The sequence below is a fragment of the Mastomys coucha genome, unplaced genomic scaffold (assembly GCF_008632895.1).
Source record: "Mastomys coucha isolate ucsf_1 unplaced genomic scaffold, UCSF_Mcou_1 pScaffold9, whole genome shotgun sequence".
Classification (NCBI taxonomy): domain Eukaryota; kingdom Metazoa; phylum Chordata; class Mammalia; order Rodentia; family Muridae; genus Mastomys; species Mastomys coucha.
This window is the reverse complement of record NW_022196915.1, coordinates 13,942,844-13,965,697: the sequence shown is the minus strand read 5'-3', so window position 1 is coordinate 13,965,697 and position 22,854 is coordinate 13,942,844. Positions and strand designations below refer to the sequence as shown.

The 22,854-nt window shown below is 39.2% G+C and overlaps 2 protein-coding genes and 1 non-coding gene across 10 annotated transcripts in view; 2 read left to right on the top strand and 1 right to left on the bottom strand.

Annotated features, from left to right (window-relative positions):
* The window catches only part of Ccdc66 (coiled-coil domain containing 66), a 33,457-nt gene extending 14,448 nt beyond the window's left edge, over positions 1-19,009 (top strand). For 5 of the 6 annotated variants that reach the window (XM_031362622.1, XM_031362621.1, XM_031362623.1 and 2 more), the window contains 11 exons: positions 6,299-6,430; positions 6,992-7,242; positions 7,422-7,506; positions 8,897-9,058; positions 10,070-10,214; positions 10,733-10,849; positions 13,103-13,596; positions 14,848-14,888; positions 15,880-16,133; positions 16,265-16,389; positions 17,462-19,009. In XM_031362622.1, coding sequence (XP_031218482.1) covers positions 6,299-6,430; positions 6,992-7,242; positions 7,422-7,506; positions 8,897-9,058; positions 10,070-10,214; positions 10,733-10,849; positions 13,103-13,596; positions 14,848-14,888; positions 15,880-16,133; positions 16,265-16,389; positions 17,462-17,548 — 1,893 coding nt within the window. In that variant the 3' untranslated portion in view covers positions 17,549-19,009. The remainder of the gene's footprint in view (positions 1-6,298; positions 6,431-6,991; positions 7,243-7,421; positions 7,507-8,896; positions 9,059-10,069; positions 10,215-10,732; positions 10,850-13,102; positions 13,597-14,847; positions 14,889-15,879; positions 16,134-16,264; positions 16,390-17,461) is intronic. The other variant, XM_031362626.1, reaches the window with a different exon arrangement.
* The window catches only part of Tasor (transcription activation suppressor), a 53,667-nt gene continuing 47,442 nt past the window's right edge, over positions 16,630-22,854 (bottom strand). For 2 of the 3 annotated variants that reach the window (XM_031362618.1, XM_031362619.1), the window contains 3 exons: positions 20,268-20,446; positions 19,971-20,138; positions 16,630-19,179 (listed from right to left, as the gene is read on the bottom strand). In XM_031362618.1, coding sequence (XP_031218478.1) covers positions 18,698-19,179; positions 19,971-20,138; positions 20,268-20,446 — 829 coding nt within the window. In that variant the 3' untranslated portion in view covers positions 16,630-18,697. Of the gene's footprint in view, positions 19,457-19,970; positions 20,139-20,267; positions 20,447-22,854 lie in introns of all 3 variants that reach the window. The other variant, XM_031362620.1, reaches the window with a different exon arrangement.
* LOC116085441 lies at positions 22,696-22,798 on the top strand. Its single transcript, XR_004116552.1, has one exon. It is a non-coding gene; the product is annotated as a U6 spliceosomal RNA (small nuclear RNA).

The following is a 22,854-nucleotide window of genomic DNA, read 5'->3' as shown; positions in this document are numbered from 1 at the left end:
CCAGCATCCTTTAAACAGGAGGTGTTTGTGGGACTTCATATCTTTATTGGTGCTTAATTTTAGATGAAGACATGCTTTGTCTTTCCTTCCCTCCCTCCCTTTGTCCCCGTCTCCCTACCATGCTGTTTCTTCAGGCACTCTGTCACAAGTCCCTTGTCAGGTGATGGCCTTCCAGGCTGGATGGATGGCCACTACTTAGAGCTAGTCAGTCATTAGATGTTGAGTCCTAAGTATTAGTGCTTTGGATGTTTAAATCCATTTGTCCTTGATTTCTGAATGACTTATTTGCTTCAAAGAAATGACTGAGTCTTTTCTTTATAATTGCCAATTAATTGTTTTTTCAGCTTTTCAACTTTGTGTGTGTGTGTGTGTGTGTGTGTGTGTGTGTGTATGATGCACGCGCGGTTTTCTTGTACATTTATATGCATATTCTTAAGTATGCAGCTGTACATGTGGAGGCCTGAGAGTGACTTCTGGTGTCTCCCTAGAATACTCTTCACCTTATATGTTGAGGCAGAGTTCTCACTTGGACTTGGAGCTCCCAGTTCAGTGAGTCTGCAGACTGGGCTCACATGCTGGATTATGAACAGGCCCCTCAACTGGCCAGCATTTATATGGGGGTGTCCAGACTTGCTCATACTTACTGCCAGGCTTTTATCTGTAGTGACCATCTGAAAACTCCAAATACACACACTCCAGACTGGAGAAGGAAAGGGTGAGTGAGGGGCTACTTGTGTGTTCAGGGTGAAGAGCAGCCGCCACACTGAATGTGACAGGCTGCTGGCGAAAGGCCTGCTGTTGTCTTTTACTTCTTTGCATATGTTGGATAAGAGGTACATCTTCAGCCCTTGGAGAAATACCTTTTTTTTTTTTTTTTTTGAGGAAAAAGAGAATGAGCTATGTAATATATGGAAGCCTGTTCCTTTACATTGCACACTTTCAAATTCCTTCTGTGCTCCTCCTATTAATAAACATCAGTTTTAAGATTATCTTCCTAATTGAAATCTTAGCTTTCCTGTAATGACTAGAACCTCTAGAAATTTTTGAAATAAAGAGGGTATGTTCTTTTTTTTTTTTTTCCCCCAAGACAGGGTTTCTCTTGGTGTGGCCCTGGCTGAACTGGAACTCACTCTGTAGACCATGCTGGCCTTGAACTCAGAAATCCACCTGACTCTGCCTCCAACTGGGATTAAAGGCATGCACCACCACTGCCCTGCTAACATTTACCATTTAAAAAAAAATTTTTTTATATTTATTTTGCGTATGTGTGTATGAGTGTGAGTATGTGTTGGTGCACACATACCATAGCCTGTGTGGAGGTCAGTAGACAATATTGAAGAGTCAGTTCATCCAGGACTAAACTCAGGTCATAATGCCACGACAGATGTCCTAGCTGAGCCATCTTACTGGGCCCCAGGGACAACTTGTATACTGGGAATAATTAAAGCCACATGTTACTAAAAGTCATTAACACATGACTTATTTAGGGTCTCCATTGCTGCCATGAAACAAAACACCACAACCAAAAACAGTGAGTTGAGGACAAAAGGGTTTATTCAGCTTACACTTCCTCATTGTTGTTCATCACCAAAAGAAAGCCAGAACTGGAACTCACACAGGACAGCGACCTGGAGCAGGAGCTGATGCAGAGGCCAGGGAGGGGTGCTGCTTACTGGCTTGCTCCTTATGGCTTGCTCGGCCTGCTTTGTTATAGAACCCAGAACCACCAACCCAGGGAAGGCACCATTCACTCTGGACTAGACCCTCCCCATCAGTTACTAATTAAGAAAATGCCACACAGCTGGACCTTATGGATGTATCTCTTCAATTGCAGTTCCCTCCTTTCAGATGACTGGTTTGTGTCAAGGTGACATAACACTGTTCAGTACAACATGGGAGCTCCTTAAAGGATTAACATGAATTAAAAAGGATGTAGGGTTTATGAACATGGTTTTTTTTTTGTTTTGTTTTTTCTTTCTTTGTCCCCTCCCCCCCCCAGACAGAGTTTCTCTGTATAGCCCTGGGACATTTTTTTTGTTTTTTTTTAAAGTAAGAAGACATTTAGAGCTGAGCAGTGGTGGTGCATGTCTTTAATCCCAGCACTTGGGAGGCAGAGACAGGCAGATTTCTGAGTTTGAGACCACCCTGGTTTACAGAGTGAGTTCCAAGACAGCCAGGGCTACACAGAGAAACCCTGTCTCAAAAAACAAAAACAAAACAAAAAGCTGATTTAAAACATTTTGCCAGGCAGTGGTGGTGCACGCCTTTAATCCCAGCGCTTGGGAGGCACAGGCAGGTGGATTTCTGAGTTCGAGGCCATCCTGTTCTACAGAGTGAGTTCCAGGACAGCCAAGGCTATACAGAGAAACCCAATCTCTAAAAACACCAAAAAATAAAAATAAATAAATAAAAAAAAGAAGACATTTAGAAACAAGTGGTACTGGAGAGAGCCCAGTGGTTATGTCCATGCTGCTCTTACACAGGACTAAGTTCAGTTCTCAGCATCCATATAGTTCACAACTGCCTGTAATCCACCTCCAGGGCATCTGGCATTCTGTTTTAGACTCTGTGGGCACCTGCACCAATACACATAGCTACATGTACACATCATAATTAAAAATAATAAAAATTGGAAGCTGGAAAAAATGGCTTGTTGATTAAGAGCACTGACTGCTCTTCCAGAGGAGCCAGGTTCTGTTCCCAGCATCCATACGGCAGCTCACCACTGTCTGTGACTCCAAGATCTGATACCTTCACCCAGACATGCAAATCTAGGCACAACAGCAGTGCACATAAAGTAAAAGATAAAAATAAACAACAGCAAACAAAAAAGTGACCAAGTGGTACTGTATTCCTAAAGAAATTGAATCCAACATTAAATTGTCTACACTCAGTTAGCTGAGGCTGGGGATCCTAAGTTTGAGGCTAGCCTGGGTTATGATGTAGTGAGACCTCATCTCAAACCAAAGATAAAGCAGGGAAAGAAGGTAACTCCAGCAAAGGAAGTTCCAGCCCAGGTGCATTTACAGGAGGAAGGCTTTCAGTGTGATGTCAGGGTAGTGAGCCTGGTAACCAAGACTAACAAAACATTCTTCTTAGAGATTTATTTATTTATTTTATGTATGTGAGTACACACTGTAGCTGTACAGATAGTTGTGAGCCTTCATTTGGTTGTTGGGAATTGACTTTTTTAGGACCTCTGTTTGCTCCAGTCAACCCCACTTGCTCAGGCCCAAAGATTTATTTATTATTATAAATAAGTACACTGTAGCTGTCTTTAGACACCCCAGAAGAGGGCATCAGATCCCATTACAGATTGTTGTGAGCCACCATGTGGTTGCTGGGATTTGAACTCAGGACCTTCGGAAGAGCAGTCAGTGCTCCTAACTGCTGAGCCATCTCTCCAGCTCCACAAAACATTTTTGATATTAAGACTTGACTAGAAATATTAGAAAAATAAAGATTAATCTGGAGAGTTGGGTTTAGTCAAGGAATGCAAGCTACTGTTAATATTCACAGAGTAATACCCATAGAAATAAGCTTAATCAAAAAGGCTAGATTAAGCTGAGCTGTGGTAGTACATAACTAATTCCAGCATTCGGGAGGCAGAGACAGGTGAATCTCTGAGTTCTAGAGCAGCCAAGGCTACACAGAGAAACCCTGTCTCAAAAACAACAAAAAGGTCAGATTAAGATTACTGTTTTAAGAGTATCATCTAGGACTGAATGGTGGTGCAGGCTTGTGGTCAGTGCTGGGGAAGTGGGCGTGAGCAGATCCTGGGGCTTGCTGCTCATCCAGCCTGCCTCAGGTCCCAATGAGAAAACACTATACAAAGCAAGGTGGATGGCTCCTGCAGAAGAAATGACATTTCTGGATAATCTCTGCTCTCTACATCCCACACCTACGCACGCAGGAAACAAGTGAGGACTTGATAAATAAGTTTGCTCTTAACTTACCTATCTGGATGAAGGACTTTATTTATATAAATAAAAATTGAGATTCTGAGACAACTCCAAGCATGGTAAGCAAACATGTGAAAAACTAAGACTTTGAGCTGTATGCTAAACTTGTATGAGTAATATGGTTTCAGAGAGGGTTTATATAATTTTAAACAAAGTAATTTTAAAAGACTTAATTAAAATGATTACATCATTCCCCTCTCCTCTGCTGCTCCCCTACCAAGTTCACAGCTTTTTCTTCTTTAACCGTTGTTGGTATACATACATATAAACACGCATACAATACAACCTTCTGAGTCAATTTAGTGTTTCCTGCATGTGCTTGTTTCTAGGACTGACCACTGGTATTGAATAACCAGGGGCTCATCCCTGTGGAAGACCACTTTTCCCCACTTTGGCTTGTAGGTCTTCATCTGTGTGGGGGCCTAGAGCTGTCCCCATCTTTGTAGGGATGTCAACGGTTGTTGGAATTGTTCATGTTTTCTTTAGGCAGCTATGTTGAGATTTCATGGGTGTAGCTTCTCTGTCATAGCTAAAGACACACATAGAGCAGTCCTTTTCTCACTCCTCTGGTTCTTAAAATCTCTCCACTCCCGCCCTCTCTGATGTTCCCTGAGCCTTAGCTGTATTGTATTGTAGATCTAAGTGTTGTGTTCTAGATGATGTAGGTTGGATGGTTGATAAGTTGTATCTTTCTGTAATGGCTCTCTGTTGCCTCACTGATGAGAGGTGAGAACCATACTTATCTATGGGTGCAAGGAATTTACCCATACTTATAAGTATTTAGAATACAATTTGGAACTACATTGATTTAACAAAGTGGTAGTTGTAGAATCTCTAAGATCCATGATCTTGTTGGCCATATGTAGTTGACTCGGTTTACAGTAGCAAGCTGGCAAGACTCCTGTTTAGTGGACCTGGAGTCCAATTAGACAGCTGTTGCTTACTGCCAAGATCATGCCACTATTATACCTCTAGGAATATATTGCTATGCTGGTCATTGTTGTGGCATCAAAACTGGGTAGGATTATTGGTTGCTTCCTCCCTTAGCAGCTCATATATTGCCTTCCTGAATTATGAAAGCTAGTCTTCAAGGAGGATGCTTTCAGGTCAGTCCCAGCTCAGATCCTCCAAGGGTATGGCATCTTCAGCAGTACAGGCTTACCTTCAACTTCTGGGACACAACCAACCCTATATTGTTTTAGGAGTCTCTTGGGCTCTCTTGACTAGCAACTTGAAAGGTTTCTCACGTTGGTATTAGGGGCTTTGTTAGATAATCTAAGGTTCTTAGTGAGGGTACTATGACCCCAAGTGTTGTAACTTCAAACTATATATGTATAGTTAGTGTATACACATACACTAAAGTGTAATTTTAGATAAATATACTTATAATATTTATTAAATAATAATTCCCCTTCTCCCTCCATTTGTTCTGTTTCCCCCTTCCTCCCCAGCTGAAGTCCCTTTTCCCATTTTCTTGTATTACCTGTCATTCCTCTCAGTATCTCTGACCCCACCCCACAGTCCTGTTCACTTTCCTGGTTTCTGCAGGTCAGCAGTTCTCAACCTTCCTAAGGTACTGCAACACTTTAATGTAGTTCCTCATGTTGTTGTGACCCCCCACCTCAAAATTATTCTGTTGCTACTTCATAACTGTAATTTTGCTAGTGCTGTGAATCATAATATAAATATCTGATATGCACAGTTTTTGACATGTGACCCCTGTAGGAGAACCTCTGCTCTAGGTTATATATTTACATCTAAAGATTTGGAGGGAGGGACTGCAGTGAGAGAGAACATTTGGCATTTGTCTTTCTGCTGTCTGGGTTACCTCACATATAATATTTTCTAGTTCATCCATTTACGCGCACATTTCATGACTTCCAGTTTTCTTTACAGTCGAATAGTACTTCATTGTGTATATGGACAACATTTCATTCTCTGTCCTTTAAAGGCATTTCCCAGCTATTGTGAACAGTATTGGGGAGTGACTACCTGTGAAGTTGGGTGTGATCTGACTTGTTTTGCTGCTTTTATTCTTGGAAGATCTATGTAGTCACCAGAATAGTCTTTCCACAAATTATATTTTTATAGACTTTAAATGAAAAATAAAGAAAATATTTCCTTTCTGGGTACTGAGGAGCCTTCCACCCGTCTACGAGTGTGTGTTTAAGACACAATTCTGAGGGTCAGAGCTCATCTCCTGAGTAGTGTGGTCAGTCTTTGTTTGACCTAGGTGCTTCTCCTAGGGAGAGCCACCTTCCTGGTTAGAACTGTGAGAGTAACTTGGTAGTTTATACTGGGGGGGACTCACTTCACTCGGTTACTGACTTTTTCAGGAAGCAGGAATGCTGGAGTCCTCTTGTAGTGCCATTAAACAGGAGCAGCAGAGAAAATGGATTGAAGAATTGAATAAACAAGTTGAAGATGACCAGCAAAGAAAAGCAGAGGAAAGAATGATGTATTCAAAGGTAACTCGGGACCTAAAATTCCAAGTCTTTACTCAGATGAACTTAGATTCTGAAATTATTTGGCAAATTATACATTTGTCTTTAGGAAACTGTTTTCTCTGAATGCACTTAAGTGTGGTTTTCTATAGCTTTTTAAAACTTTAGAAATGCATTTTAAAACCATTTTCTAGGCAGTTCTCTAATTATATAAGGAATCAAAAAATAAACAATTTTGTTAGTTTTTATGATGCATATAATACTGGATTTCTTTTAAAATATTGAGATTTTTATCCCCTCTTTTTGCCTGGGTGTTTTGCCTGCATGTATGTCTGCACCACATGCATTCAGTGCCTATGAAGACCATAAGAGGGTGAAGGTCCCTTAAAACCAGGGTAACAGGTGATGGCTGGCTGCCATGTGGGTGGGTGCTGGGAACTGGGCCTGGTCTCTTCCTCAAAGAGCAGCCAGGCCACTTACTTCGCCTCCAGCTCATCAGTGGTGACTTCCAGACTGCATTTGTTGTTTATAATTTTGTATGGGAATAGTTAAAAGTTCTAAGCATTTCCTATTTGTCACTGTCAGGGTGAGGAACATGACAGATGGGCAATGCATTTTGATTCATTAAAGAGTCATCCTGGTTCTCAGTCTCGGCTGTCCTCTCAGCTAACACACCAACACCTGGAGTCCCTCTGTGTGTCTCCTGACACTCAGGAACTGGCTGATGTCAATGATGTTTACACATCTCCACCTAGCGTCCAGGTGGAGCCTTCAGAGAAAAAACAAAGAGCCAGACCTGTTCTGGATATGGCTGTGTCACATGGTCAGAAAACAAAGTAAGTTGATTTTTCTGTGTTGATTCCTTTAAGAACGTGAGTTTGAATAGAACTGTCACTGAGTCCAGTTAGTTTCAGTTTGGCAGTCTTTGAAATAGAAATGCTTAGCAGATGTAGCCTAAGCAAAAACTGGTCAACCTTTCTAGAGTTTTGAGTAAGTAATGTTTGTTTCTTCACAGCTTTCTCCGTTCTATGACTGCACTCTTGGATCCAGCACAGATTGAGGAGCGGGAACGACGCCGACAAAAACAATTAGAACATCAGGTATTATGTTGTAAAACATTTGGTGTTGTTTCTGTAGTGTGTTTCACATTGTAAAACACTGCTCTCTGTCTTAGTAACTCATGATCATGGCCAGCATACACCTAGGTAAATGAAAATTTAATTTTTTTTTTCCTGAGACAAGCTTTAATGTCGTGTAGGCTGATCTTGAACTTACCAAGTTCAAGGCTGACCTTCGATTCTTGATTTTCCTGTCTCTACCTCCCAAATCCTGGGATTACAAGCATATACCACCACCACAAACAGCTAGAAATCCTGATATATATTTTCAACCTGGATCCAGTTATAGCATGCTGTAAATCCAGTCTCTTGACACAGCTGGATCATCTTAGAATTAAGCTTGGGCTGAGGATCAGAAGACAGTATTATTAACATGCTGTCTGCCTTCAGGTGGAGCCTTTAATGAGTATATGGTATATGTGACTGTACTATCATTAAATACTGGCTACTTCCTCAGAGGTTTTTTTAAGATTTGCTTATTTTATGTATATGAATACACACTGTAGCTGTACAGATAGTTGTGAGCCTTCATGTGGTTGTTGGGAATTGAATTTAGGACCTCTGCTCACTTCAGTCAACCCCACTTGCTCCAGTAGACCCCACTCGCTCAGGCCCAAAGATTTATTTATGTAGCTGTCTTGAGACACACCAGAAGAGGGCGTCAGATCTCATTACGGGTGGTTGTGAGCCACCATGTGGTTGCTGGGACTTGAACTCAGGACCTTCAGAAGACCAGTCAGTGCTCTTACCCTCTGTGCCATCTCAGCAGCCACCCCCCCCCCAGAGTTTTTTAAAGTCTCTTGAAAGAAAACATTAAAAAAATCAAAGTAGACTTCTGACTATGCAATCTAGTAGTAATATAACTTATTTCAGGCTGACAGTAGAGGGACTTAGTGACTTTTTGATGGTTCTCTTTCTCTGAGAGAGTGACAGACAGAGACAGAATGAATGAATGAATGAATGAATGAATGAATGAATGAGTTTTCACCATGTTGCTCAGATGTAGCTCAAATGTTTTCTTACCTAAGTCTTCTAAGTAGCTGGAGCCACATTCAGCAAATATTCGATAAGCATTCAGCATGCAACACTGTGCCCAGCACAGACAGGCACTCAGCATGCAGCCTGTGCTCAGTAAATCATCCTAAACATTCTGTGTGAGTAATCTTGAGCTCAGTGAAAAGATGAGAGCTTCTCCCATCTGTCAGGCAGCATGCCGAGTGCCGAGCTCATTCTTTTAGTTGACTCTCTTTGTCATACAGAGGCTAAGCCAGCACAATTCTCTCCCAACACTGATAAACTGTAATCACATCATCAAAACCAGTGCTGCATGCATTTTTATTTGTGACAGTAACTGGTAATCATTTATGACTAGAAAGCAATCGTGGCTCAGGTAGAGGAGAACCGCAGGAAGAAGCGGCTGGAGGAAGAACAAAGAAAGAAGGAAGAGCAGGAACTGGAGCTGCGCTTGGCAAGGGAACGGGAGGAGATGCAGAGGCAATATGAAGAGGACATTCTTAAGCAGAAACAGAAAGAAGTAGGTACTCATAGCATGGAAGTAATGAAGAGGCCGAGGGTCTGTATTTTGAATTGTGATGCTACATGTAGACATTACAGCTGAGTAAGGAAAGGGATGCTTGGCAAGATTGTACTACTACTCACATGGTCCAGATCTCAGATGCTGCATGACTGGCCTGTTAAGGAGAGGTAGTCAGGGTGAGTAAGCATTAAACTTCACTGTGATCTGGACACATATAACCTACTAATTCTAGGTATTAGGCCTGCAAGCATGGCTCAACAGGTAAGGACTCTTGGCTACCAGTACCTGGAACTCATGTGCCAGGAGAGGACCCTGCAAGTTGACATCTGACCTCCATATATACACTGTGATACCATTACCACTTCCCCACACCCCTAAATAAATCTAAAGTAATAATGATTCTAGATATTATAAAGAGCAGTGACTGGCTGGGATTGCTGATGAAATTCCTCGCTGTGTTCGAGGCCTCTTTGGGCTCAGTAATAGCCTTTTCAAAGAGTTGATGTCTCACTGTCTAGCAAAACCCTCTATTACCGATTCAGACAGGGTAAGTAGGGTGGCCCAGGAGCTGTGTCTGAGTTGACCTAACAGCAGATCAGCCAGTGATAATTCAGTTGTCGGCTTTAAGAACATGAGGTCTGTACTTCCTTGCCAGTCTTCACTTGCAACCTTTCAGAAATGGGACGTGGATAGGGGACATATGGCCTGCACTTTAGTTTCATTGAGTAGGCTGAGACAGCTAGGCATGGTGGTAGTGTTTGCCTGTAATCCCAGCAGTTGGGAGTTCAAGGACAGCCTGGTATACACAGTGCTGGCTAATAGCAAGAACAAAAAAAGCATGTTAGAATTGTAATCTCTAAAAGGCCAGAACTTTGCCCTGTTGGCTGTAATCCAGCTGGTATCCAGCGTCTGATATGGAGGGAGATCATGAGTGCTTGTACAGAATGGAGCAGTCACACCATTGAATGCACTTGGTAATTGTTTCCCTGTGTTTGTCGCTCTTGATAGGAAATAGTGACTCTAAAGACAAATGAGCTCTTCCACACAATGCAGCGAGCTCAGGAGTTGGCACAGAGGCTCAAACAAGAGCAGAGGATCCGAGAACTGACCCAGAAGGGGCATGACACATCCAGGCTGATTCAAAATCTTGGTGGTAAGGGACTAATCAGAATTTTACTTAGAGTTTTGATTTTGAAGATGATTTTAAATACTTATCTATTTTAATTCCTTAAAAACACACATTAAATATTTTTTTTAAAGGAACTGAGTCTTTTCCCCTAAGCCATTCTTAATAATTTAGAAAGCTGTCCTGAAACATTACACTTTGCAGTATCTTTTCTGGAGAAATTTTCAGTCATCCTGAAATAGGTAACATCCTTTAATATGCATTCTTAGATTTTTAAATTCAGCAAGTGCTAAGAATACAGGTAACTTTTCGTAATAAATTTAGGCTATAATAAGTTTCACCTTTCAAAAAAGTTTACTACAGTTTATGGTGATTAAGTCATAAAGTCTTTAGCTTACTTTCATCTTTCAGTGCAAGGGCTCGAACCCAGCGCCTTGTGCGGTAGGCACACTGTCACTCCACTCTATCCCTAGCCCTCACATGGAGTGTATTAGTACTCTTTAGATGTCATTTTCAGGTCTGTTTCTCATTGCTATTCGACACAGCACAAGTGGAGTATAAGCCATCCGCTCCCATCTCCAGTTCCTGCGATGATGCTGAGGAAGTTGGTGATGAAACGACTTCAGCAGTCTCTCCCAAGAAGGACACGGGCGTGCAGACAGGTACTCATGGAAAGTGTTCTAAGTTCTGGTTCACACCTAACATGAAGACATCTGATAGGTTTCTATTCTGCCTTTGTGAAAAGGTCTCTTGTAGCCAAGGGTGACTTAGAACTAACCTTCCTGTCTCTACCTGCTCAACTCTGGGATTAACGGCATGAAGCACCATGCCCCTTTTATGTGGTACTAGGGAACTGAACCCAAGATGTAGTGCATGCCAGGCAAGTGCTTTACCAAACTGAGCTACTTTGTCTCTAGCTCAGAAATTTGAGGGTTTTAACAAAATAAAACATTTAGGATGAGATCTAACTCACATAGACATAAAGTTTAAGTTCTCTCCCATCTTTCTCTTTTGTAGTTCAGGGAATTATGGCCTTGTGAATGCTAGGCAAGCACTCTACCAAATTCTAGACCAAATCTTACCCATTTAAGGGACACTATTTGGTGCATAGGAGCTCACTATATAGACCAGACTGGCCTGGGACCCTCGGAAATTTCCCTGCCTCTGCCTTCCAAGTTCTGCAATTAAAGGTGAATACCACCATACCAGCTGTTTTGGGTTCTTTAACATGCTCATACCTGTGTAGTTAGTGTCAGTCTTAGAACCTTTTCAGCTATCCAAATTTATTTCCTATGGAAATGTTCTTTAAAAAAAAAAAACAGAAAACTTAACCAAGTTCCATGTTATCCTTGCACAGGGGCCATGCTAATCTCATTCCAGTTTTGTGTGTGTGTTGTGTTGGCACAGTCCTCAGATGAGTAATTCAGAGTTTTACTCTCTTGCAACACTTAGATTCTGTTCTGGATTACCCCAGTGACTGATAGTGCTCATGCCTTCATATGCTGGTTTTAAATTTTAACAAAGGCAGTGATCATACTGGATACCCTTGAATCATTTTTAAAAGTATTTATTTTTAATTCTGTTTATATGTATAGGGGTGTGGGCTGTGTAAATGAGTACAGGGTGTAGAGACCAGAAGAGGGTGTCGAATTTCCTGGAGCTAGAGTTATAGGTAGATAGGTGCTGGGAGCCAGACTTCAGGGGCAGTACTGCTCTTAACTGCTGAGCCAATTTGGCCCCTGGGTTTAGAGATTTTTGAGGCAAGTTCCCAGAGGCATCTTATTGAACCCCTTTTTGTTTCATTTTCTCAGTTCTGTGAAGTCATTTTATCTTTTCCTATTTAAAATTAGTTACCAGTTGGCCTTCCTGTTAAGTATTTATTTGTGGCTCCTGATGATTCTATACTAACTTTTAATATTAAGTCAAGAGATCACATTGTCCAAGCCACTCTGGAGTTCAAACTCAGAATATCCACCTAACATAGTACCCAGATTTTTCCTGGAGAGATGCAGTATCTCACACACAAAAAGAAGCTCAAGAGACTAGTTACAATTGCATTGATGTTCTATTGGTGAACTAATAATGATTTTTATTGGGATTACTAACAGGATTATGGGTCAGGAGTTACTGTAGAGGATTAGGGATAACTCAAAAACATTACCAAAGAGCCCACCCCCAAAACTGCTGTCCACCCTGAAACTGCAACCTAGAACTCTGCACAACTCCACAGTAGGGCTCTCTGCACAGCTCCACAGTAGGGCTCTCTGCACAGCTCCACAGTAGGGCTCTCTGCACAGCTCCACAGTAGGGCTCTCTGCACAGCTCCACAGTAGGGCTCTCTGCACAGCTCCACAGTAGGGCTCTCTGCACAGCTCCACAGTAGGGCTCTCTGCACAGCTCCACAGTAGGGCTCTCTGCACAGCTCCACAGTAGGGCTCTCTGCAAGACTGTTGGTCATCCCCCTTCTCCAGCAGGTGTTCCTTGTTTTTATGTTGCTGGGAAGGGTCCCTCAAGAATCTTCCTGATATTGCTGTTAATATGGGCTACTTGGAGTAGTCACTTCTAGAACATCAAAGTAGAATAGTGGTTTAGAGCTTCTTTTGAAGGGGATAATTAGCAGTTCTTTAATGGGTATAGCTTCATTGAGGATTAAATTCTTAGGGGTAGGATAGCTCATCAGGTAAAAGTGATTGCCACCAAGGCCATGGACCTGAGTTCCATCCTTGATTCCCATATGGCAGAAGGAACCAACCTTCACAAGTTGTCCTTTAACTCTGTTGTGCATGATATGGCATGCCTCGCCACCCCAAAGAAATAAATGCAATTGAGAGTCATTAAATAACTGAGAAAAGTGATTAGAAATTATGTATTTTACCATATGCTTTTAAAATCAATCATTTGTAATTTTTATTTAGATGACGTAAATTTAGGAATTTTCAATGATGTGCTACCACACTGTGGACCAGTAACAGAGAAGGGTATTAGAAACTTTTCTTCTCCAGAGATTTCTGCAGAATTCAGTGGACAGATTGGCATTAGAAAAGAGAAGCAAGAACTAAGTATGGACAAAGGCACTAATTTAGACAAAGAAAATAGCTGGTATAATGGCCAGTGTAATCAGAATAAAAGAACAGAGAAACAAACAAAACTCATCAAGAAATGTCCTAAGAAGCCTGCTTGGAATATAAATAAGCCTCTCAAAAGGTACGTTCCTGCATCAGCAAAATACCCTACACATCTCCAGAAGGAGAAAGAAGAAAAAAAGGTAAGAAGGCAGATGGAGCTGCTCCACTTAGTGGAGAGAAACAATCCTGAGAATCTCTCCCAAAATAGAGGCACTTCACCAGAAGTTCCTGCTTCATCTCATCGAGAAACTGAGTCAGACAGCAGGTTGCATCTTATCAAAAAGGTAAGATTCTTTTAGTTCAATGTTTCTGAATTCAAAGTTACCGAAATCCATGATTTCAGAAGGGCATCGTTCATCTAAAGTAGGTTATAGAAAATTAGGTCAGAGTAAGACAGCCGTGCTTGTTGTATGAACTGTATATGCTGTACAGTCAGTGCTTTAGGTAGCTGCATCAGAGACTCGGTAGCCCCAAAAGCAAAAAAAAACCCAAAAAACAAAAACAAAAAAACAAAAAAACAACCAACTTTATGCAGGTGTTTTCTTTACTCAAGTACATATGAAAATATCATACATATATAAAATGGACTACTACTTAGATGTAAAGAAAGAGGAAATCAACCCTGTCTCAAACAAACAAGAAAAAAAAACCCAAACAACAAAAATAAAATCATCAAATTTGTAGGGAAATTGGTGGATCTTGGAAAGTATGTTGAGGTGACCCAAACTCAGAAAGGGGAAAAAAAAAACAAAAAAAACCCCCAAAAGATGTGATTCTCACTTGTATGAGATACATCCTAGCTTACAATATGCAAATATGTAAAAATTTCTATAAAATTGAGAAAGGAGATCAAGAAATAGGTGATAAAAGGATTAAATGTAGGCAGAAGGATATATGAATCCTCAAAGAAGATTAAAGCTTTTTTGGGGGGTGGGGAGGGGGTAGACAAATATAAAACTGAGGTGTCAAAGTATGAAAGCCTAAAACAGAGCAGCTAGCTTCAGTGCCAGCAGTCGGGAGGCAACCAGGGAGTTTGAAGCCAACCTGGCCTACAAAGGAAAACACCACAACAAAACCTAAGCAAAGCTCCAGAACGGTTATCCTAATGGATCACTCCAGTGTAGTTTTGGGCTGGTCAAGAGTTTTTGAGTGCCTTCCTTAAAGTAACTACATGAAGTTTTATGAGTTAATGAGAATACTATTATTTTATTAAAATAAAACTTTTATTTATATAATATAGAAAGAATAAGAGTTCCTGGCCTGGCCCTGGGACTCTACTTTGTCATACAGCATCTCTTATATAGATATGCTCGTATTATTTTATTTGAGTATGTCTGAGAAGTTGGTGAAAGTGCCTGCCACAGAGCCTGATGACCTGAGTCACTAGGACAGAAACAGCTACTCTTGAGTTGTCCTCTGACTTCTGTGTACACACTGTACATATGCATGCACACACACAAAGAATGTTTTACAAGGATTTGGGGACTGTGAAAATGTGACTGACTCTGTTTTTGCTTGTACTATCTATCTTTAAGGTAGAAGAACCTCTGAAAACTCCTTCAGTTAGTAAAGAAAGGTATGTGTATTACTTCCTTAGCTAATAGTGCTGCTTTGTGGCATACAAAATATCCACTCAAAATCTGGGTGATAGCTTCTTATGCGAATGAAGGCAATAATAGAAAAGAGGTATGGCTTTCAGTGATTGGGTAAAGGCTTGCTACAGAGTGGCTGTTAGCTGGACTGGGCCTGAACAGGTTTGAGTTTTCCATCTCTATTAGCAGTAGGAGCCTAGATAAATCAGATGGGGAAATAGATTGGTGAAAACAGTAAACAAAACAAAACAAAAAAAAAAACTCCAGTTAATTAGGTGGGAAGTTTAGACCAGTCATTTATCTTTGTGCAGAGAGTTTAAGACTTGTCTTGAACAGTAACTTTAGTTCATATGACAGGGATCACTTTATGATAAATCATATAAAGAAAGATGAGGCTAGCCGGGCGGTGGTGGCGCACGCCTTTAATCCCAGCACATGGGAGGCAGAGGCAGGCGGATTTCTGAATTCGAGGCCAGCCTGGTCTACAGAGTGAGTTCCAGGACAGCCAGGGCTATAGAGAGAAACCCTGTCTCGGAAAAAAAAAAAAAAAAAAAAGATGAGGCTGAACCCACCCAACATTGATGACTCGTAGACCCCACTGGAGTATGTCTGTATATATGTGTGTGTGTATACATACAACACTGCATTCTACTGTCCAGCTTTATGAAAAGTTATAGACCTTAGACTGCTATATATAGTATTCCTTAAGGTAAATCATGCACATCTTGAACTGCAATGTGATCAGATATGTTTAAAAGATGCAGTTTCTAGAGGCTAGAGAGATGACTCAGTAGTTAAGAGCACTGGATGCTCTTCCAGAGGGCCTGAGTTCAGTTGCCAACATGCACATGGTGGCTCATAACCATCTATGACTCCAGTTTTAAACACAGAATCTCTAAAAACAAAACAAAACAAAACAAAAACAAAAAAAATACCATAGAATTTCTTATTAAAGTTTGTTTGTTTCTTTAATAGGTTTCAGACATCACCAGGAGTAAAAAGCAGAACTCAACAAACTCAGAGTAATGTATTACATTTACCGCTAAAAAACAGTGACTATGAAAAAGAGACTCTGACCTTAGGAGATGGTCATACTAAATTATCAAATGAGATGTCTGAGCCATCCCATTTTATTCCCTACGTTCGAACAAATGAGATCTACTACCTTGATCCAGATGCTCCCTTGTCTAGGCCTTCAACCCAGGACAACCAATACCAAAAATCTCATGGTAAGTTAAGTAATAAGCAAACAAACAAACCCGAATGACCTCCCAACCCTAAATTTGCTTCAATATTAGTTTATGCTTTAACTAAGTCCTAGTAATTTATTTGACTATTGTAAAACTTATCTGTCCTTCAGATTGTGCCCGAGAACAAGAGCTATTTGAGTCTGACCATATCAGGGATCCACTTCTTAATCCTAAATTAGTGAAAAACAGGGACCGACAGCAAGCTATCCTTAAGGGGCTTTCAGAACTAAGACAGGTATGCGCTCTTAACTGTTTTTAGATGTTTGTTCTCTTTATATGGTGGCAGTGTATGCACCCCAGTTTATAAGTTATTTTTTTAATTCTTATATTAACCTTGAACAGAAATCAAAATAACTTTTTTCCTTAAATTTGCTCTCAAATTACCATTTTCACTTGCATAATCAAGATTTGGGAAGCAGGAGGATGCAAGTCTAGGCTACATACAGTAGTCCTGAGAATCAAAGTCCCGAGACAGTTTGCATATTAAGACAACTTTTATTTAAAAATATGTACATTTAAACATCAAAACACAATAAAGTGCTAAAACCAAGAAACAAATATACAATTATGCTTTAATGAATTTTAACCAATATGGTCCATTTTTTTAAAGTTAAGAACAGAATCGATCTGTTCAAAGAATGAAATTATACATGTGACTTCCCTTCTAGACTCATTCCTGTGGTTTTGCATAAGCTTTTACTATCTTTTTACATAGGCAAAAATAAGACCTAATGTGCTGAAACCTATCCTGGAGCTATTACAATGTATTTGGGGGAAATCTGGCTTGTGTGTTGCTTACCCTTTATTGCCCTTCCTAAAGCTAGAAAACCACCCCTGCTCGGACACTATTTACTTGTGTCCTTTAAGAGCTTAGGACTCAACCTGGAGCAAGAGAAAGGAATGTGATGTTCATGCTTTATTTCACAACCCTTATGCTGTTCTGCAGAGCCAAGATAAACACTGGGAATGTTAACTCTTACTGTGTCTTCTCATGCTCTTAAGAGCACTTGAGAGTAGATTTCATTTTAGAAATCCAGTTGTGGTAAACAAAAACAAAAAACAAAACAAAAAAAATTCTATTCCTGTTGTTTTCATAGTAGAAAATGTTCTAGCTAGACAACACCCAAATGAGGTCCATTACAAGAATTACTTAAAAAAAAAAAAAAAAGGAAGAAAAAGAAACAAGCTATGTCTAATAACAATTCTATCCTGAGTTCAATATTTTGTATCATGGATTAAGAGGAATATAAGAGAAAAATTATTTAAGTTGGTCATATACCTTCACTAAAATAGCAATGTGATTGCAGGGTCTTCTCCAGAAACAAAAGGAGTTGGAAACGAATCTCATACCCTTAACTGCAAACCAAGAAGATAATTTTAGTTCTTCGTTTTAAATATGCTCACCACGCAACAGCATTTCTTAAGCATCCAATGAAAAACTTCACATTATGTAGTAGAAATGATGTATTTTCTAAGTACAATAAAAAAGTTTATAGTTAAAAAAAAAATCTCTGCTGTATTAGGGTGTAAAGTACTTTCTACTTACCACAGTAGAATCTGGAGATTTCTGACCTGTTAACAGCACTGCTCATTTATTCTGTTAAAATTTCTTTTAGGGCATCAAAAGTACTATTAGCACAAAGATAGATTCTTACTGAAATAATACAAGTTCATTTCACTCTGGTTTTCCTCTTCACATTAAAGTGGAGATTCTAGTTATTACAATTTTGAAGTTAGCATTAGTAACAGTAGGCAAGAGATAAGAGTTTAAAAATCTATCTCCACCATATACTTTTTGTATACATTTAGTATAACACTAAAGTACTACCAAGTTCTAATTAAAACCACTTCAAGATCTGTCCCAAATTATCCAATACTATTGAAAAGATAAGCCCCATTTTTAAAAGTTCATTTAACTAAAGGATCACACAAAATAGTATTTATCAAAGATCTCAAAAAAAGTTAACCAAAATTTAAGTGAAGCAAATTTTTTCACAGCTAAACCTTAAGATTGAGAAAATGCTGCTTAGTATTATGTACAGAGGTCTACTACCTAGAATGTAACTGTACTGTTAGGTATAGCTTGAGGTACTGAGCCAAAATCCTATAAATATTTACATTGCTGACTTATACCTGTGTAAAAACACTATACAAAAGCTTTAATCAAAATAAATAGTTGACATCTCAGCAAAATTAGTTATCTGACATTAAGGAAAGTCATTACTATTTACCATTCTGTTATAAACATCAAATTTTACATATAAAACAGACTTCAATTTGAAGCCCAAGTACAGGTAACAATTGTAAAACTGAAAGGTGCTAACATGAGATAATCTGATTACAATACATCAAAAAATTTTTTTCACTTTTCAGATGCTTTAAATGTTATAGGCCATCATGATTTAAATAAACAGCAAAGAAAAAAATTTCAGAAAGGCCAAGAGACTTGTTTATAAATCATCAATTCACTTTTAAGAAACTGAAAAAAAGTCCACAACAACCTATTTTTTTTTAATTACTGTAATTTCTCTTTGAACACATCCTTAACTTAACAGAGATTTCTCTGTATCCAAGTTTTTGTAAGCAGATAAAAAGTAACTTTCATTTTCTTGAGACTGAGTTGATGAAAGGGCATATGGTGTTCCCAGAAACGTCTGATGCGTGAGAACATTAAAATGACTAAACTGATGGGACATTTTTAATTGATTTTGGTAAGCCTGAAAGTTGCTATATGAATCTTGTTCTGCTGAATTGCTGTTTTCTCCTTCAGAGCATACTCTATCAATAGGAGCTCTCTCTTCACAATTAATTAAATAAGTCTTATCTTCTAATAAACTGTTTTGCACATCAAGAGATGACTGCAATTCAATTTGAATATTCTTTTTTTGATCTGTTCCACTTGATCCTTTGGTTTCTCTCGCCAATATTTCTGAATGAACACTGCTGAATACTTCTATATGTGAGATTTCATCCCCTGAATCCAGAGACATATCCTCTTCATCCTTTTCATCGTTTTCTAAAAGAGCTACATTTAAAAAACAAAAAGCCCTTCTCTATTGTAATACACAATTTGTTTAGTTATTAATTATACACTACTCACACAATATAGTGCGTCAGGATCTGCAAAGTCCACAATCCCTTAAAGCTTGGTCTTCTGCCACAAGGGTCACTTAGTCACAACACTCACACTAGGTGTGAGTGTCCAGATAATCCGATGCTAAAAGCTTCTGCGAAATGTGTTCACGTTTAATGTTGGGAAATCCCAACTCCCAGCTCCAAAGGGGTTAATGTCAAAACAGCATCTAAAGTTATACGGTAATTCAGTATTTCGTAAGACAAATATAAAATAAAACTTCTGACATGTAGCTGCACTGAATTACTAAACTGGTTAGCTCTAATGAATGCTTAGTAATCTCTGCTTTTCACCAAGAATAATTTAAGAACAGCTTTTATTTTAAAGTCTGGAACCAAGCAGAGGCCAGAAGACAGAAAGTAAGATATTCTCACTACTTAAGATATTAAACTTGCACATACATCTAAAGACCTTTGTAGCCCAACAATCCCTCTATCTGGCTTAAGAAAAAGCTTGATATAAGTATATACTGTCCACAGTATAGATTAATGAATAAATAACTTTATACTGTAACAAAAACTTGTACTAACTATGGTATAATAAATGAGCAGATCTTGTACACGCTGTTTTACAATAATGTCACTGTAGGTAAATGGTTTCAAATAAACATTTCATTATTGGATAAACAAAACCATTCCTTATTCTGCCTCACCTAAAGAAAATGAAAACTATTGAAAAGTTACCTGACTGTGACTCAAGATTCTCATTAGCACCAAGCAGCGGTGGAAGATTTTCTTCTGTAACTGAGTTGTGATAGCCCACAAGACTTGTAAAGTTTTGCATAAAGTCTTCAGCAGTTGCAACTACAATTCCATTATTTGTGTAATTGGAAACCTTCTCGATATTCTTCTCTAAATTAAAAAAAGAATATGTACATAAACTGATAACTGTTCTCAACAAAATCTTTTCCACCACATGTTCAATTGTGACTTAACACCCACTCCAGCCCCTTTCCTGTATCAGCAAGAGTATGCTCCTACCTGTTAGAAAGACTATATGTCGCTGCTGTATGTTCTGAGCCTGAAGCCTAATAAGGCAGTCCATTTCTGGAGCGTTTCGAGTTTGTGAATCACAACTGTGATAAGACAAAATCTCAACCAGATGTTTCTTCTGATACACATTCAGAAGAGTCAGCAGACTCAGAGCTTTTGTGTTCATTCTGTGAGAGTAAGCAGAATTCAGAACTGAATACTAGCAATTTTTTTCCTTAATTAACCATTAAAAGCTTTGGAGCGGGCGAAGCTCTTTAGCTTACTGTTTGGTATAAGAATGTTGGTTAGGAGAGAAGGAAAAATGGGACTTGTGTATCTGACAAGCATGTTTTTAGAAGAGGGTCTTGCAGTTCAGGCTAAAGCCTGTACCAGTCATTCTATTTACTAAATAAATTAACTTTAGTTTTATTAATTTTAAACTTTAAGGACATAAAAGAACAAAAAAAGTTGGGCACAGTGGCATAGGTCTATAATTATATGACTTCAGGAGGTAGACAGCCTAGGCTATACTGTCTCAAGTACAAATAAAGTACTAACACAACATGTTACTTAAAGGTAAAATCTGGTAAAGGCTATTAACTATACATAAAGGAAGATGGGGGTCACATTACTAAGCCTGCAGAGAATACTAATCTTGGGGTCTTGGTGTTATGTTCTATACTATAAATGAAGTCAAGACCTGCCCTTTCCTTGTTTCATAGGATGTAAAAAAGTACAGTATTTGGTAGGTATACTGTTGTACTTTTTTAATTTCAGCATTCAAAAGGCTATACATAACTGAACACTGGAATTATTTAACCCTGAATTTCCAGAAGACTGTCAAAGAATGTCAGTAGGTGTTAATGAGAATGAAAAACCTGTGACCTAGAACCAGTTTTGGTGGTATATGCCTATACAGCACTTTGGAAGCAGAGGCAGAAGGATTGCCCATGACTGAGGCTAGCTTGGTCTACAAAGTAGATAGCAGCTGGCCGGAATTATACAGCAAGAGGTCTATCTCACGGGGAAAAACATAAACTTACAAAAAGAAATTGGAGACTAAAAATGGCTCGGTGAGTAAGAGCACTTGCTTTTCAAACATGAGGACCTGATTCACATCCCCAGCACTTACACAGCTAGATGTGTCTATGATCCCAGCAAGAGGGAAGATGGGCGGTTAATGATAACTCCTTGACCACCTTGTCAGTGTAGCTTTTATTCCAGGTAAGGTGGAAAGAAAGAGAATGACATCCTGGCCTGGCCTGTATGCACAGGTTGAGTGTATTATATATATATATATATATACATATATATATGTTCCACACACAAAAAGAAAATTCTATGACTTAGGAAATCCTAGCTGATAAAAATCTAATATAGTTAAACTATAAAGACAGCCCTACTGATCAGATACAGCATGCCAAACTTCCCATACTGTTTGTGGATCTAGTACTCCAAGGAAGTAATTTCCAGGCACATTAGAAATCACTCAAACATAGAACACTGATTTATATGTATGTATGTTCTAATCAGTGTTCTAATTAAATCTCACCAGTTTGAGATCAATCCTTGACTATTTGATAAGTTATCTAAAGTACTGAATTGGAATAGGGTCTAACTTGGATGACAGACACAGATTAGTTTTTAGAGAAATATCTTTAAACATGTCATCTATAGCACAATCTTTCCTTCTCAGAGAACTATGTAAAACAGAGCAGAAATATCTTAAGAGCCAGATGTTGTACAATGCTGTGGGAAAACTGTATTTCAGACTTTAACAGGTCTGTTGCACTCAAGAATGCACAACAACTAGAGTTGCTTACCCAAAACTTGCACAAAATCAAGCCAGTCAAAATTACGCACAGGCGGGAAACATACTTAGGAGGCTCTGTCCCTAAGGAACAACTGGCAGCTGACAGGGGTCTGGTACGGAAGTGTCAATTTTCTTGAACATAATGTTAGCCCTGGTAGGATTCCTATGTTCCAGTGGGGAAAAAAAGAGGACATGAACTTGAATATGGTAAGGAGGGAAGGCCTGGGGAGGAGTTGGATAAGGAGTGGATATGACTAAAATACATTGTGTATGCATATATTTTCAGAGTCAACTGATATATTTTTAAAAGGCTTGAGATTGTAGTTCATAGAACATGTTTCCAGTCTAGTACCATGAAAAATAAATAAGTAGAAAAATTTCTTTCTTTCTTTTTTTTTTTTTTGGAGACAGGGTTTCTCTGGCTGTCCTGGAACTCACTTTGTAGACCAGGCTGGCCTCAAACTCAGAAATCCACCTGCCTCTGCCTCCCAAGTGCTGGGATTAAAGGCAGGCGCCACTACCGCCTGGCTCAAAAAATTTCTAATTCTTGTGATTATGCAGATCACAAGCAATTCTAACTATATGAGAACTTCACCAGCTTGTTTATGTCAACAAGAATACCACTCGCTTTGGCAGCATATATACTAAAATCGAAACGATACAGAGAAGATTATCATGGCCCCTGCGCAAGGATGACATGCCAATTCGTGAAGCGTTCCATATTTTTTTAAAAAAAGAGATAAGAGTATATAAAAAGAACACTTCTTCCTTAAAAAGAATGGA